General features: G+C 40.1%; 2 protein-coding genes across 3 annotated transcripts; both read right to left on the bottom strand.

Annotated features, from left to right (window-relative positions):
• Positions 1 to 35: 35 nt before the first annotated feature.
• LOC105675546 (collagen alpha-1(III) chain) lies at positions 36 to 6,851 on the bottom strand. 2 transcript variants are annotated; one of them, XM_012372777.2, is made up of 6 exons: positions 6,470 to 6,850; positions 5,000 to 5,101; positions 4,808 to 4,939; positions 4,251 to 4,638; positions 3,877 to 3,999; positions 36 to 3,810 (listed from the first exon to the last, which is right to left on the bottom strand). In XM_012372777.2, exons 1-6 carry the CDS (start codon positions 6,527 to 6,529, stop codon positions 389 to 391), a joined length of 4,227 nt encoding a protein of 1,408 aa, XP_012228200.2. In that variant the 5' UTR covers positions 6,530 to 6,850; the 3' UTR covers positions 36 to 388. The 2 variants fall into 2 exon arrangements, with proteins under 2 accessions (XP_012228200.2, XP_067211806.1); XM_067355705.1 differs by having other exon boundaries at positions 36 to 3,999; positions 6,470 to 6,851.
• A 1,450-nt stretch (positions 6,852 to 8,301) lies between these two features.
• Kah (Kahuli) lies at positions 8,302 to 15,201 on the bottom strand. The gene is made up of 3 exons (XM_012372883.2): positions 14,873 to 15,201; positions 12,219 to 13,016; positions 8,302 to 11,438 (listed from the first exon to the last, which is right to left on the bottom strand). Exons 1-3 carry the CDS (start codon positions 14,943 to 14,945, stop codon positions 10,768 to 10,770), a joined length of 1,542 nt encoding a protein of 513 aa, XP_012228306.1. The 5' UTR covers positions 14,946 to 15,201; the 3' UTR covers positions 8,302 to 10,767.
• Between the last annotated feature and the right edge of the window lie 754 nt (positions 15,202 to 15,955).

Here is a 15,955-nt window from a genome sequence, read left to right on the forward strand (position 1 = left end):
GTTAAGTATATATTTAAGTATATATATAAGACATTTAAAACTTTCAATCCTATGAATTTTTCGAAAGTTTTGGTGTCTTTACTGATCCATAAGATCGAGAGTTTTCTATTATTTTCTAGTATTTATTTTATTTTCACGCTTATTTTACTTACAGGAAGCTGCTCAAGAAATGGAATGTATTATTTGAATTTATGATAGAATAAGTATAGTGAGTTATGAGGCGTGCAAAAGCATTAGTCAAGTATGATCTAATCTATCACTTAAGCAGGTCACATAAATTTCACCAGATTACACAACAGGCGAGAAAAACGATTCAACGCGAGATGTTTTACGGAAGCGATTATGCAAAATAATTATCGGCGCGTTTCATCAGATATATCTTGGTCATTCAACATTTCATAGGCGTGCCGTCGGGATACGTTGGCACTTTTGGCTTACAGATCTTCGTCCTGCCGTTGGAACCGTACACGACGTTGCAGGAGAACGTGAAGTATCCGCAAGTGGAGCTCTTGGTGTAATATCGATGCTCGTACTTACGCGGCTCATTGTTGCCGTTCATCTTGCCGGCAAAACTGTTGGTCACGGTATAGTAACTTGGTTTTATAGCTACCGCCGGAGTAGGTCTCGTGTGCTTAACGGGAGATACGTTTTGATTAACAGAAGATCCTTGATTCGCAGAAGGTTCTTGATTCTTACTGCTCGATGCGTGCCGGCCGACGTAACGCTCATGATTGGTCTGAAGCGATCTGGTCTCCGTGCCGGGCGATTTGGTGCTATTCAAATCCTTCGGCACCAAGGACACAGTCTGCGATTGAGATCCGCCGTCGCCCTGGGCAATGGTCTCGGTACCGGCAGTCGACGTTACTCTTCCACGAAATCCAGGCGGGATGGTGTATCCCGATACGGATTGTCCCGGCTGCAGGATGTCGCCTGTTCGCGGCGCACTCGAGTCTTGACTGACGTGGACGTCATACTGGTTCCCCTTGGCGATCTGTATCGTTTGTGATTGACTGCGGCTCTGCTGCTGGACAGTTTTACTAGGTTTTTGATGATCCGAGCCCGGGGCTGGAAAATTACTCGAGAACTTTTCTTGAATCGTCAATCTCGGATTCGCCGTGGAATAATCATCCTCGTCCGTGTACTCGTCGTCGTAATCCTCGTACGTTGCATCGTCTGCTCGCGGCTTCTCCGTAGCCAATACTTTCTTGCCGGAAGTGTCGTCTAGATTATCCTTGGAACTCACGATGACAGTCTGTCTCGAAGTCGAACTGCTTTGAAAACCTTGGTCGCGATTGCCTTGCCTGTTTTCATAGTTTGGACTTGCCGACGGATTTGACTGTCCACCACTGTCAATGTGCACCGGTTTTCTTACAGCTGGATCCGGTTTGAACGGCTTGAAGAGCTCGGTGTCGGCGATGCTGAAATTGAAGGGTTTCCGCGAGGACGCAGCGCCGGATCCGGATCCAGCTTGCGCCGCACCGCTGTACGTAATTCCGTATTGAAAGGAACCTTGCAGCTGCGACTGGGACTGGCCGCGATGTGTACCGCTCTGAGCTGTCGCCGTACCGCTGCCGCGGAACGGCGTTGCCTGTTTCTCCAGCCTTTCGTCTTCGTCTTTCAAGTACGGCTGAAAACCAATCTGCGCTTGGCTGGAAGTACTGCCTTCGCCATTGGCTTGAGCATCCGCCATTCCGCCCTTGGAACTCGCCTGCACTTGAGAATTGGTACCGTGATTCCAACCGCTGCTCTGGGCGTCTGTCGAAGTGGCCCCGGAATCGGAATTCAGCTGTACCTGCGCTTGACTCTTCCCGTGACCGGCGACGCCTTGCGCGTTGCTAGCAGCTCCGTCCTTGTCCCCACTGATCTCGGTCTGAACGCTTTTATTCACGTCACTGGTACCGGCCTGGGCCGAAAAGCTGCCGGAGCCGCTGTACGTGCCCGTCACTTGTGACTGAGCCGTGCCCGAGCCGTATTTACCTTGCGCCGAGGCGCTCGCTTGAGTACCCGAATCCACCTGCTGCACGGAACTCGACGCCTGCGACTCGGCGCCGTCATCTTGCACACCCGCCGGTCCACCTGGTCTTCCAGGTTGCGCATAGTATTGCGAATCTCCGGTACCGACAGTTCCAACTTCTCCTGGATAAGGTCTCACTGGATATTGACCAGTACCTACACCAGGGCCACTAATTCCGCCTGGATACTGTCCAGGATATTGCCCAGTAATTCCTCCAATTGTTTGACCTGGTGTACCTATTGGATACTGAACGCCACCTGTTCTGCCAGGCACTCTGGTATCTGCGCCTGGATATTGCTCTCCTGGATATTGCCCGCCTGGATATTGTCCGCCCGGATATTGTCCGTCCGGATATTGTCCGCCTGGATATTGCCCGCCTGGATATTGCCCGCCTGGGTATTGTCCGCCTGGGTATTGTCCGCCTGGATATTGCCCGCCTGGATATTGTCCGCCTGGATATGTCGGTACTTGACCTCCACCGGGATAGATTCCTTGACCAGGATAGACACCGGGAGAAGTGATTTGTTGTGTGCCGCCAGGATATGTGACACCTCCTGGATGTGTAACTTTGACACCAGGCTGTACACCGCCTGTTCCGTCAGGAATTCTACCTGGTTGCGTGATACCACCAGCGCCTGGATAGACCACTTGGCCATCCGTTGGCTGACCGCTTGGATAGGTTATTACTTGTGTACCAGCGCCAGCGACGGTACTTGTAGTTGCGACTACACCAGGACCTCCACCTCCACCCCCTGGCACAGTACCTGGCGCAACACCTCCCGGATAATGCACCCCAGGTGGTTGTCTACCACCAGGATAAACTCCTTGATCTGTTGTTCCACCTGGGACAACGCCAATCTGCTGTCCAGTACCAGGATAAACTCCCGGAGTTATTGTACCTCCTGGAACAACGCCGCCAGGATACGTTCCTGGCACGGTACCAGGTTGGACGCCACCAGGATAGACTCCAGTTCCCGGATAAATACCAGGAGTTACTGGATATGTTCCACCGGGAAAGACTGTTCCGGGTACGGTACCACCCGGGTAAATTTTAGCAGTAGCGTCTGTTGTCACTGAAGTAGTCACAACGCCTCCAGGAGGATAGGCACCCGGTTGGACTCCAGGTTGAACACCTCCTGGATATAGTCTATGCTCTCCAGGATACGTTCCATCACCTCCCGGTCTCACAACCCCGGGCTGAACGCCTCCAGGATACGTTCTATCACCTCCCGGTCTTACAACTCCGGGCCGAACGCCTCCAGGATACGTTCCATCGGCTCCTGGTGTTACGGTTCCAGGCCGAATTCCTCCAGGATACGTTCCGTCGACTCCCGGTGTTACGGTTCCAGGTCGAACACCTCCAGGATACGTTCCGTCGACTCCTGGTGTTACGGTTCCAGGCCGAATTCCTCCAGGATACGTTCCGTCAACTCCTGGTATCACGGTGCCAGGCCGAACACCTCCAGGATACGTTCCGTCGACTCCTGGTGTTACGGTTCCAGGTCGAACACCTCCAGGATACGTTCCGTCGACTCCTGGTGTCACGGTTCCAGGCCGAACTCCTCCAGGATACGTTCCGTCAACTCCTGGAATTATAGTACCAGGTCGAACACCTCCGGGATACGTTCCATCTCCTCCTGGTGTTACAATTCCAGGTTGATCAGTTTTAGGATAAATTCTTGGTCTACTTCCAGGAAGAATTCCGGAAATGGCATCAATTCCTCCGGGAACTACTCCACCTGGATATATTGTTTGTCCAGGAATAACACCACCAGGATAAGGTACTCCAGGTATTCCTGTTTCAGAATATAAAATATCAGATATAATGCCCACACTTGAACTTTGCATACATCTATCAGTACCTGTAGGTGTGATTTGTATCTTATCTCCTTCGACGCCGGGATATCCAGGATATCCAGGACAATCTTCGCAACCGGTACCACCTGACGACATACTTTGCGCTTGACCTATACCACGACTACCGCCTGAAAATTAAGGCACTGAGATAAGCATGAAATGTTTATAGAATTAAATTATAAAGAAAATAATTGCATTCTTTTTGTGTGACAAATTTTTTATTTATATTTTCAATTATTATACAATTTTAAATTTGAAATTTATATTAATTTATATATTTTTTATTTTCCAGATTATAGCGTCAATCATTTTTTTCCCATAAAATATGATTATTGAATTATTGCAGTTACATAAAACGATTAGATATTAAATAACTTACTAACTACGGCGCGCGAAGATTGCTGAGTGGCTTCAGCTTCCGCTTTGCCTTCTTTCTGTTCATCGTTACCGAGATTTAAATATTGAGATTGCGTTTGTCCGCGAAATTTTCCTCGAAACTGATGCGTCTGTCGACGTTCTCGAATTCGATTGAAATTTTTGTTCATTTTCTCCCGTCGCTCGAGTTGGATCTGCCTCTTCCTCCGAGCTTTCAATGGCGTTAAAACCACGTCAGCTACTCGTCTAGACGAAATATCGTTCTCATCTACAGGGATTTCGTTTAGAAATGGATCGAGAGTTTGCCCAGGCACGGGTCTATTTATCTGTAGCAAGATGATACTGCGTCCGTTGCAAAAATCAATGATTCGGCCTCCAGCAAGTCTCCACGCCTACACATTCAGAAATATTTAACAAAAACATAGTTATATTCTTTTGTTAATATAAAATGATAACTATTTATTATGTTTCAGATTTTTTTGGAAATATAAAAAATGTTTGATTTACAACACATTACGGTTTATCACAATTTCAACATAATATCATGTAATTTGTTGTTACCTCTAGTTTTGTGAGAAGTGTCGACGCATAGAGAACCTTAGATTGCCGTTTCTTACGTGATACATTTTGACTTTGTTTTATATTTTCTAGATAGCAGTCGTTTTCTTTCCTGCTCTTGTATGCAACGAATTGCTGTTTTAAGAAAATCAGTTTTAATCTGTATTTAAATACTGAGACAATATAATTACTTACCGTTACTTCGTCAGTGAAAGACCATTGTTTTTCTATGTTATTGTTTTCTGTATTCCTCACTTCGTGTTCGTTATGAATAGATCGATCAAAACGCGTCTTTTCCTATGCATATTAATTTTTAATTTATTAATTTTATATCTTTCCGTCATTTTTAAAATAACTGCAAACATATGATCTTAAGATTATAATGGTTTTAATATTAAATCGCACTTATAATTGCTATTTTTTCTTATAAAAAATTAAACATTTTGTTTCTTAGAATTTCAGTTGTTATTTAACTGTCGTCAGAAATTATACCACACAGAAGCCACAGTGATGAGATTTTAACATTGACAAAAAGGGGTGAAAGAAGCATTACGTCGTGAGTAGGCTAATAAGCCTATTCCTATCATCTGTCCTTATCTTGAACTTTGACCTCTAAATCTAAATGATCTTCGCTTAGTCGTATGCATCATGTGTGACCTGTGCCAATAACCTGCTAAAGCTAAACATGATAATTGGAACGACAGATTTAATATTAATACTTAAAAACTTAAAAAAACTTACTTAATAAATATTTAAAAAATGGAACCTGTTATATTTCATAGATTTTTCATAGATAAAACAAATAATTTCTAAAATTAAGTATCAGTTTTGTACTTTGCATAAAAGTACTTTTTTGTGTATATTTTTTTCCTCAACTACAATTACAAATATTTTAAAATCAGATTATAATTTAATTTGCCTCGATATTATGTAATAAATGAAATGCTGAGTTACTTGAAACATCTAGAAGATCGCATTTCTACGTTTATCGTTGCGAGTAGATGATATATGGCAGCAATTTGCTGAATTTGACTGTTACGTGTTAAATACAGTCACGAAATGTTCTAAATCGCAATTTGAAGTAAGCATTTTGAGCGATAAGCGTTTATCTTAAATTATTTTAAATGAGGAATAAATAACAGATATAGAGAAATATAACTTTCTATAAATCTGCGATAATTCAACTAATAAATAAGCAGAGATTTACACACTTTTTCCAAAAATGTTTACTAATCACCATATTAAAATCTTGCATTAAAATAATTTATTAAAATTTAAATAAATAAGAAATTAATAAAAATAATTAAATTCACAAAATTCTTATACAAGTTAAAGTAAAAAATATCGCTATTCGTTATTTAATATTGATATTTCTCACTTTACATACATTTTTAATAAATTTTATTCACTGTAAGATACTATTCTTAAAATATACAAAGTTTTAAACATATTGATTCAAAATTAAATAATTTTTAATCAATTTTATTCACCGTAAGATCTTATTCTGAAGATATACAAAGTTTTTTAGGCATGCAGGTTCCAAATTAAATCCGAAAAATTTTTGAAACACATTACAGACATCTCAGCTATTATATAATTAAGAAAACTGTGACAAAATAATATTTCTTCGGCTGGGAAACAGAAATTATATTGAAGAAGACTTACGTAGTACCTCGCGAGCACCGTACTCGCGAGAAAGATCAGGATGATGAAGTACGGCCGCATGGCACGAACTTTCTGCAAGATCTTCACGACTGACACAAAGTGATATCTCGACGATGATCCAACCCTGTTAGATCATGCCACTGACTCCCACTGATTCTACTCGCTTATTCCTCCATGTCTCTTCTTCGGGTGTCATCATAGTTGGTCTCACGAAGCGCTGCTGCGAACCATAAGGCCATCTATGTGGCCACGAGGCGGGAGAAAGAATCGCTGGGGAAGAAGTTCCGAGAAGTGCGAGTATGTGCGTCGTGATATAAATGCGTACAGACGCGTATGTGTATCGCGTTATCTCATTTGGTCTCGTCTTGTCATTCGGATCTCCTTACCAAAGATGCACTCGTGGTTGTCATTGACTTCAACTATCATCGTGTTGCAGTTAGAAAGAAAAATTGGAGCTGGAACAGCAATATAAAGTGTTCTAGATCTGCAAACAGATTCTTTTAAAATCAAATTTTCTTAGGGATTTAAAATTTTTTAAATAAATAAAAATGTTTACTGTTTATATTAAATTATTGTCATATTATTTATATATTTTATTCGAAAATATTTACGGAGCAAAAGAATTTTCGTATAAATCAAGTTTTAAAAATACGCAACAATTAAGTTGCTTCTTCTCTCTTTACTTAATTTATTTTAATTTATTTAGTTTTTATTTACTTATTATATTTATTTATTATTAATAAAGAAAATTTATAATACCTAATTTACAGGAGTTCTTTTGCTTTTATCTCCAGTCGTAAATATATATCAATTACATAAAATTAACTAGATTTATGCAACTTGATTTGTAATGTGAGTTAGTCACTTTCGTTGACCTAATTATTGAGTTCAATCTATTTGTTAAACACAGTTAGTCGCTGTTTATCCTACTACCAGGCGTAGCTAATGATCCCATGGTTCATTGGAGCGATAATAAGTTCAATAAGTAAAAAGGCGAGAATGGTGAACTGAAAGCTTTATGCGAATACGCATGCTGCAATCCGCTGGATTAAATTACTTTGACATAATTTTTAAAAATTTGGTTGTACGATTTTTGCTTTTTAATAAGATCGCTGTGTAATCAAATATCTTATATATTTTAGCGTATAAAATTAACATATTTTAGAATAATATGATACCGTGAAAGCAATTATTTATAAATTTATATAACTAGAACAATACAAGCGCGCGCCACGCGCGCGCACTTATTATAGTAATTTAATAATTATGAAATCTAAATATTTTAATAAAATTTTTTTTATTTTAAATAACCGTCAAAATAACCTTCGCTTTCAAACTATCAAACTGTCAGAATAATCGCGATAACTAATCGGCGTCGCGGAAAAGCGTCAACAATACTTTCAATACATTCGAGTATCGATCTTTCATGCCTTTTTTAAGAGTGGAAAATTTTTTACTAGCATATACAGAGTGTTTCATAATGTTCGTTCAAACGCTCGTATACAGGTAGAGCGTGGTTCACTTTACCTGTAGATATCACACACAAGCGATTGGACGAACATTATGAAACACCCTGTATATCTTCAAAAAATTGTATTTTTTAAGTATCTATAGAATTCTCGAAGCGCATATGTCTATTTTAATTTTATCTGCAATAAAAGATTAAAATCTCAAAACTAGTTTAATTAAAAAATTCTAATTTTCTAGCAATATGATTAAGAGAAACACTTTAAACTCTTAAATAAATAAATAAACATTTGAAAATAAAAAAATTAAAGGGATTTGAAAAAGGAGGATAAAACCAATGCGAAATTAATTTAAACATATCGAAATATATACATATATCACTTCGTATATTATTTCTTCATTAAACAAGACTTTTACAATTCGTAAAAAAATGTGGGTAAATATTTTGCGTAGGCACTCCGGTGTACAAATAGCACATATAATACACATACAACGGGTACAATAAATCGAGCTATCTAAAAACGACTATACCAACATCTCTCGCATCTAAACTCTAATACGTAAAAGTGGGAATGCTATATACAACGTGCGGTCAAACACGACTACGTCTTAACGCTAGATCGGGATCCCCCTATTTTTGTCCATGGGCGATCTATCGGATCGAAATGACTAGGACGCACGCATCTGAATCGCTCATCTTTCAATTAGATATAATTATATGATATGAGCACACACAGATTCCTCGGCAAACACGCCAATCGATCTTCGTTGGTCAATTGATCGTTGCGCGACACATTATTACACTTACGAAATCTTTATTATAACCGCCGCCATTCGCATAATCCGCGCATAATCCTACCGTACGCCGAATCCCCGAAGAAGGGACGTTTGATTATTTCGATTGTGGGACAACGTTCGTCGCGCGACGGTAAATCGCAAAATCGAGAATCTTCTTACGACGGCAGATTGCGTTCGCAATGGCGGAACGGATTCGACTAGTTCGACACTCTGATCGGATACCAATCTCTCTGGTATCGAAAATGGATAAAAGAAGAGGCTCATTTATCGTCGCTATAATTACTTTGCTTCTGAAGAAGAACGGGCAACCTACGCGCTACGGCTCTAAACGGTGCGTTCGATTGGATAACGTTTGTTAACGTTACACACACACAATGCTCTAATCGTATATGTATATATGTAATACAGCAGGATTCATCACATAACATAGATGCACTAGTGATCAGCTACTGAATCTAAACTTACTTCTATATGTCATGTAAAATAATATCATTAATAATATTTATTCTACTTTTTTAACACGATCGCATTGTCTGGAGCCGGCTTCCGCGGCGACCGGTTGCACAATTCCGAATCACAGATAACGCCTTCGCTTTTCAGAGCGTCCCGACGCATTCCAACACTTGCGTCCTAACGCATAGTTGCACCGTCGAGAATTCTATCGACGCATTACAACAAACTGTATCGAACGTTGCATTGCTCTTTCTAATTAATTACTCTTATCTTACGATCGCAAATTCCACTCGATTATATTGAACAAAGCATTCTCACACACTCGTTGGGCTTCACCATATTTCGGAAGTTGTTGCGTGTATTTACATTCTGTAAAATTGATAGCTGCCTCGAAGAGCCTCGAATCGTCGAGCATTTAATTCTAAAATAATAACACGAAGGCACTGCAATTCAGTCCGAGTCGACGATTAATTTTGATCATTTAACGCCGCGCGGTAGCGACGCTATGTCTTTAAATAGGTAAGGTCACGAGTTTGGCGTTTAACAGACACTCTCGCCGGGGCGCACGGTCTTACACACTTCGGAGATTTCTTTCTACGCATTCATTCGTACACGCCAATCCTGTCGGAGTTATGTCACCGTGTCGAATTGTGCACGGCACGATATATTTATAAGGCACGATTTTATATCGACAGACCGCTTAGTCAAACACGGCGACTTATAGATTTAACGTTACTACTAATCACTAGATATGGTCCCTAATTCGGAAGATGCTTGGAATAATATCTGTCACACGCAAGAGTCTGTCAATTCTTTGCTAATTCGCATTCGTTCAGTATTGATAATCATCTTCGATTATGGTAAGGAAAGACTGACTTATGCAGGATAATCCTTGATAACGCCTGCGAAAACGCTATCAAAAACGTACAGAATGTCGAGCAGTTATCAAATCATAATTAGCATACGTTAATAAAAACATGACATAATTTTCGATTTAAATCAAATATTTTATGAGAAAAGATTTATTCTAAAATTGATTTATTTTCAAATTTTATCAATTTAGAATCGAAATTGCTAACAAAATCTGTAATTAAACGAAACGTTGATCATTGATCTTATCTGTAGTTATATTGTAATATGATTTTTAGTTGCATATGCAGTGTCCATTGATAATCATGATTCATTTTCAGCTAAATTTGGTTTGACATCATTAGGCATATTTACTAACATATGTTAGCACTAACTCTTTTTAAACATTCTGTACAATCACTTCAACAATTCACAAATCTCTTCTTGGTCAATTTATCTTCATGAAAATCTTTCATATTATAAAAAATTAATGTTTTGCATTGATAATTTTTCAACAAATAATTCAAAAGATACCTGCTTCTCAATTTTTCACAGAAAAGATGTCTTAAGTTCTAGAATATTTTGAAATCTCCCCGCAAACTTCTAGTTGTGAGTCTTAAAAAGAGAATCAAAATGTCTTTTTGATTTTTCAAATTTCTAATAAACGTAAGTACAAAGCCAAATCTAAATTTTTTTCAACTAATTCGATTTCAGCAGTGGTAGGCTGATTTTTAAGCAATGGCCAGGTTCAAAGTCATTGTGGTAGGTCTCGAGAAGGCGGAAGATCTCGTCGGATCGGGATAGTCGAACGCAGTCGAGGAACTCTTGGCGTCGTTCTCGAAACGGAGATGCAGGTGCTCGGGATTGGGAGATATTACCGACGTCCTGATGACCATTCTGGATACATACTCCGAATCTTTAGCCGAATCAGAACTCTGTCTCTCCGGATCCTCCAGACAGGGCGTCCTCTCCCTGCAGGTTCGCTTCGAGGGCGTCGCCGTGGACTCATCCGTCGTTCTGGTGTGCCTTATGATCGCGGAGAACGCCGACGACGTGCTTTTCTGATCCCGCTCGACGCCCAGTCGTGGAACTATAACGCTAGTGGGCGACGCGGTGACGCACGGCGTCTGCGATCTGTTCATAGACGGTGGCAATGGAGGATTCGGTTTCACCGATAATGTCTGCTGCTCGACCTGATCGGGCTTCTCCACGGACGATCGGTGATGCGCACGCATGCAGGACGATTCCTCGTGCTTGTAGAGGTATGATTTGAGGGCGAAGGCCTTGCCGCAACGACCGCACACGTGTGGCTTGGTGTTCGAGTGCGTCTGTATGTGAGCGCGTAGATTCGATTTGTCGGCAAAAGCTTTATTGCAAATAGTGCACTTGAACGGTTTTTCACCTAAAAAAGTAAAGTAACAATTGTTAGAAATGTCAAAATGTTTTTATTTGTTTTTTGTAAATATTATCCTTTCTTGTAATTATAATATTACATAGCTAAAAATAAAAGAACTTTATAGATTCCGTACTTTTAAACGATAAGAGGTTAATTAAAGAAATTATTTTATAAATAAAAATATTAATGTATAATATCGCGAATCAAAAAATAGATTTAAATTTTTTTTGGCAAAGTTGTATGAAATATATTTGCGTGAAATAATGATGTGTATAACGAGCGTATAGTTTACGAATAAAACAAAAGTAGAAAAAAGATTTGACACTCTGACTTTTCCGGCTAAAAATCTCAATTAATCATTCCGAATGTACCACTCAGGCGTGTTGAAGGACATAGATATATTACATCGCGTCAACTTGATTTCACAGCTGCATATCTGCAATTTGCAGTCGAAAATAGTGCTGTGTTTCAAAGCGTGCCAAGACCTCATCGCGAGTGATTAATTTTAATTCATCCTCATTGAAAAACTGTTAAATCCATCGTATTCTCTTCAAAAATAGTTTATCTTAGTTGTTTACGTAGTGCACATTATTGAAAGAAACGCAATTAAAGAATTAGAGTGATAATTTTGATAGAATTTGTCAAATTAAATTGGAAGGACACGACGAATAATTTTGTTACTTTTTAGTTGCTTAATTATGTATAATTAATTTATACCGTTTCGCTTTTGATAGAATTATCACGAAAAAGGGCTGATAAAGCGTCTTTGGATGATGAAACGATTACCTGTATGCGTGCGTATGTGTCCCTGCAGCAGCCACGGCCTGGAGAAGCACTTGCCGCAATAATGGCACTTGCATCCCTGATTGTGGGTCCTCACGTGCATGCTGAATGCCGGCATGCTGACGTAGACCTTGTCGCAGTGCGGGCATCTCCTGGCCTTCTTATCGCCCAGCGACCTGTGCGTTTGGCGGTGTCTAGCCAGATTCGACGAGGTCGAGTACTTCTTACCGCAATCGGGACACTCGTGGTCCTCGCTGTCTTCCGGCTTGGGCTCCGCGACAGGCATCCTGCGACCTTGGGACGCGCTCGAAGATATCGACGTCGGCGGTGGATCGAGTCCAATATCGGAGACGACCGGCACTTTTGAGAAACTCGGCTCGTCCTGCGACGAGCAAGAAGGATGTCGCGGCGAAAGACGAATTCCTAGAGCGGTGTTTTCTCCGGAGCGGCTCTCCAGGATTTCCCTCTCGGTTTCGATTCGCTCAAAAAAGAGCCTCGTTCGTTCGCCCAGAACTTGGTCCTGATTTTCCACCTGCGCGGCAGGCCGGGACACCAGCGTTCTGCTCGTTTCCGCAGGATATTGCGCGATTCTAGGCGACACCGGCCTCTGGTAGATGACATTACTGTGATGAATTAAGGTGCCGGCCGCCGCCGCCAAGCTCACTTCCGCCAGCTTCGTTAGGTTGTACAGCTCCTCCGGGCACTCGGACGACGTCTCGCTGCCGCACTCGCTGGCGCCATCGGAAGTTGGCTGACCGCCGCTGTAATCGGCCAGTCTTACGCTCCTTTCAGGACTGAAATCTAAGCAACAACCGAGAGCTTCATTAAAGGTAATCGTCGAGTTAATATTGTAGTAACCCTTTTTAATTAATAACTTTTTATAATTGGTAATTGTTTAGAATATTTATTCTGCAATGCTTTTATTTTTTTTTAATTTATCTTAAAATTGTGAACTTTATAACTCTTTTTTTAATTTAGCATTTTTGGCAGTTAATTAATCTTTTAATTAATAACCTTATTGTTATTTAAAAACTCGGATACATTGACAGATTTGTGAATTATATTTGATTATATTTTACTATCCATTTTTTGTGAAAGTATGCAATTTATTATTTTGCATTTTATTACGTTCTTCGACGAATATCGTACAGAATATGATTCAAAGTGGCAGGGAAATCCGGCGTCGATGCGGCTCGCGAAACACGAGGTACCTTCGGAGGAAGAGGGCTCGCTGGCTGCTCCGTTTTCGAGGAGAACGGAAATAGAGTAGCTCCGCGACCAACCCCCGCACGTCCGTCGTTCCCTAGCATCGCGTTTATTCTGCGTATTTCATAGTATCGTGTACGTGCACACGCGTTGCGTTCGTAAGAAAGTCTGCTTGCCAGCTTCACGGTGGGGTTGACGGCATCGCGACGGTATGCGTCTTCGTCGGCCCTGGTGACGCATCTAGCGTCTCCTATTCTTAAATCCGCGCGATCCACCACCTTGATCGCGAAGCAACGACCAGCGGATGTTCCTGGTTTAAATTCAGTCGAAGAGAAAAGGATTTGATTGATGTGAACGTGCGAAAAAAATTACAATTCCGACGTGGCAAATCATTTTTCTACGATAAATTCCACATCTATTGATTTTTTCTGATTAAATAGATAATTCTAGCACTGTGATGTAATTTATTTCGCAAATGTGGAAAATATATATTTGTAAAGTTGTTAATATTACGATCGATCTTTAGGAAAATTACATTACGTAGTAATTATGTTATATTGTTTTTATTACAAAATTTATTATTAATTTATTGTGTAATTTTTCTTATTGTACAATCTAAATAATTTGACGACCGTAATTATTAATTGTATTATTTGATGTCGTACTGAGAAAGAAATGATCTGTGTGATTGCAGGCCAAAACATATAAAACATTTCGTTGAATACGTTGTTTTTATTAGCATTGACATTTTGCTTTTGGCTCGTCGCCTCGTTATTTTTTTGTTTAGATTAATTTAATCAAGTCTTTTTAGTTTTTGTATCTATTAAATTATTGTATTATGATAAATTTTTTTCATATTATAAACGCTAGAATTTCTCTTTTATTTTCCGGAAAAATTATTCAAAATATTCAAAATTGATAAGTGGCAATACAAGTAATAAAAACAAATAATATGTTATTAAATACGTATGTTTTTTATTTAAAAAAAAACAATTTTGCATTATTTAATACTATGTACTATCAAATCAATTAAAACACCTTTTGATAAAATATTTATATCAACAATATTTAATTATCGTAAAATTTTTGAGAAGTATAAATTTTTTATATTGTATTTTAAGATTCAATATTAATTTTCAAATAATGTTAAATAGAATTTGTAGAACATATTTATAAAATCGAACAGAAGATCATAAGATTTAAAATATACAAAAACTTTTCCTTGTTACTCAATAAGTTTACAAAACTATTAATGATAAGTCAAATTAGTCAACGTTTACTAATTGAAAAAAATAAAATAAATAAACAAACTATAATAAAATAAAAATGTCTGATTGTTAATTAAAGCACTTTAAAAATTCACGATGTCTTTTAATTCTTAAACGCTGACTAGTCTGACTTATTAATTAAATACGTTCGACACTTTTGATTGAAGCTAATTAACGACATACCTCTTTCCGACCCTCCGATCTCTTCTTCAGCGCCGTTGTACCTGCGATGTGTGATCAGGAACGCTCGTGGCATCTTCCTTGTCTTCTCGATTCTTCCCCTCAGAGCACACAAGTCATACTTATCAATTCAGGACTCACAAACTAACACACTTATCGCACCGCCCGCTATTTACATACAATAAGGGTGACAATGAGAAAAAAAAATGGTAGAAGTCCGGTAACAATATCAAGAGTTACGAATCCGATTTCGAGAAACGCGTAACGTCGGATAGCGCAAGGGTTGCGTTCACTTCGGCAATTTCGGGCGCAATAGTTGCCCCGGCTAAGATTCGGGGCTACATATAGCAGCGCAGCCTCCCTCGCCCCCCGCCGCCGCGGCGCTCTTCGTCGTCGTCGTCGTCGTCGTCGTCTTCTTCGTCTTCAGCTGCACGCGTTCAGAAGCGTGCCCGCCCGATTGCGCCGCGCGTGTGGTGGTCCCCGTTCGTGTGTCGGCAATGTGACGCGTGACGAGTGCGAGCGGGAGGGCGGATGAAAGGCCGCGCAGGAGGAACACGGCCGATCCCCGCGGCGCAGGGTGGTTGCTAGCCACCCTCGTCTCTTCTCGACAAGTTGTCTGGCGATTATCGCTTGTTATCGGATCTCGCCAACAAAAGGAATCATTCGATCGGATACCAAATAAAAGAGTTTCTCAAATACGAAATATCTTCAAACATTGATAATCATTGATAATTAGTAGATAATAACTCTTTCTTCAATTCGTCTTTTTTACTTTTAGATATAAGACATTAAATTTTTCAACTGTGCGCAGACTTATCTACTTTTTTGTAAAAATGCACAACAAAGCGAGAAGATGAAAAAAGAGATGAATTTTTTCACTCGATTTCAACAGAATCGGGGCGCTGCTTGTCAATCTATTTGGACATTATTTAAAAGGAAGGACGATAGCGAGCAGATATGATAACGGCGTCATTTCGAAAGCGGCTACAGAGTAAGAGCAGGTTGGTGCGCTGGGTGGTTCTTCTGGCGCGACGCCAGGCATCCGCCGAATTTAGCACCGCGGCGCTGACTAACTCGCGTGGCATT

This window comes from Linepithema humile, chromosome 5 (assembly GCF_040581485.1).
Source record: "Linepithema humile isolate Giens D197 chromosome 5, Lhum_UNIL_v1.0, whole genome shotgun sequence".
Taxonomy (NCBI): domain Eukaryota; kingdom Metazoa; phylum Arthropoda; class Insecta; order Hymenoptera; family Formicidae; genus Linepithema; species Linepithema humile.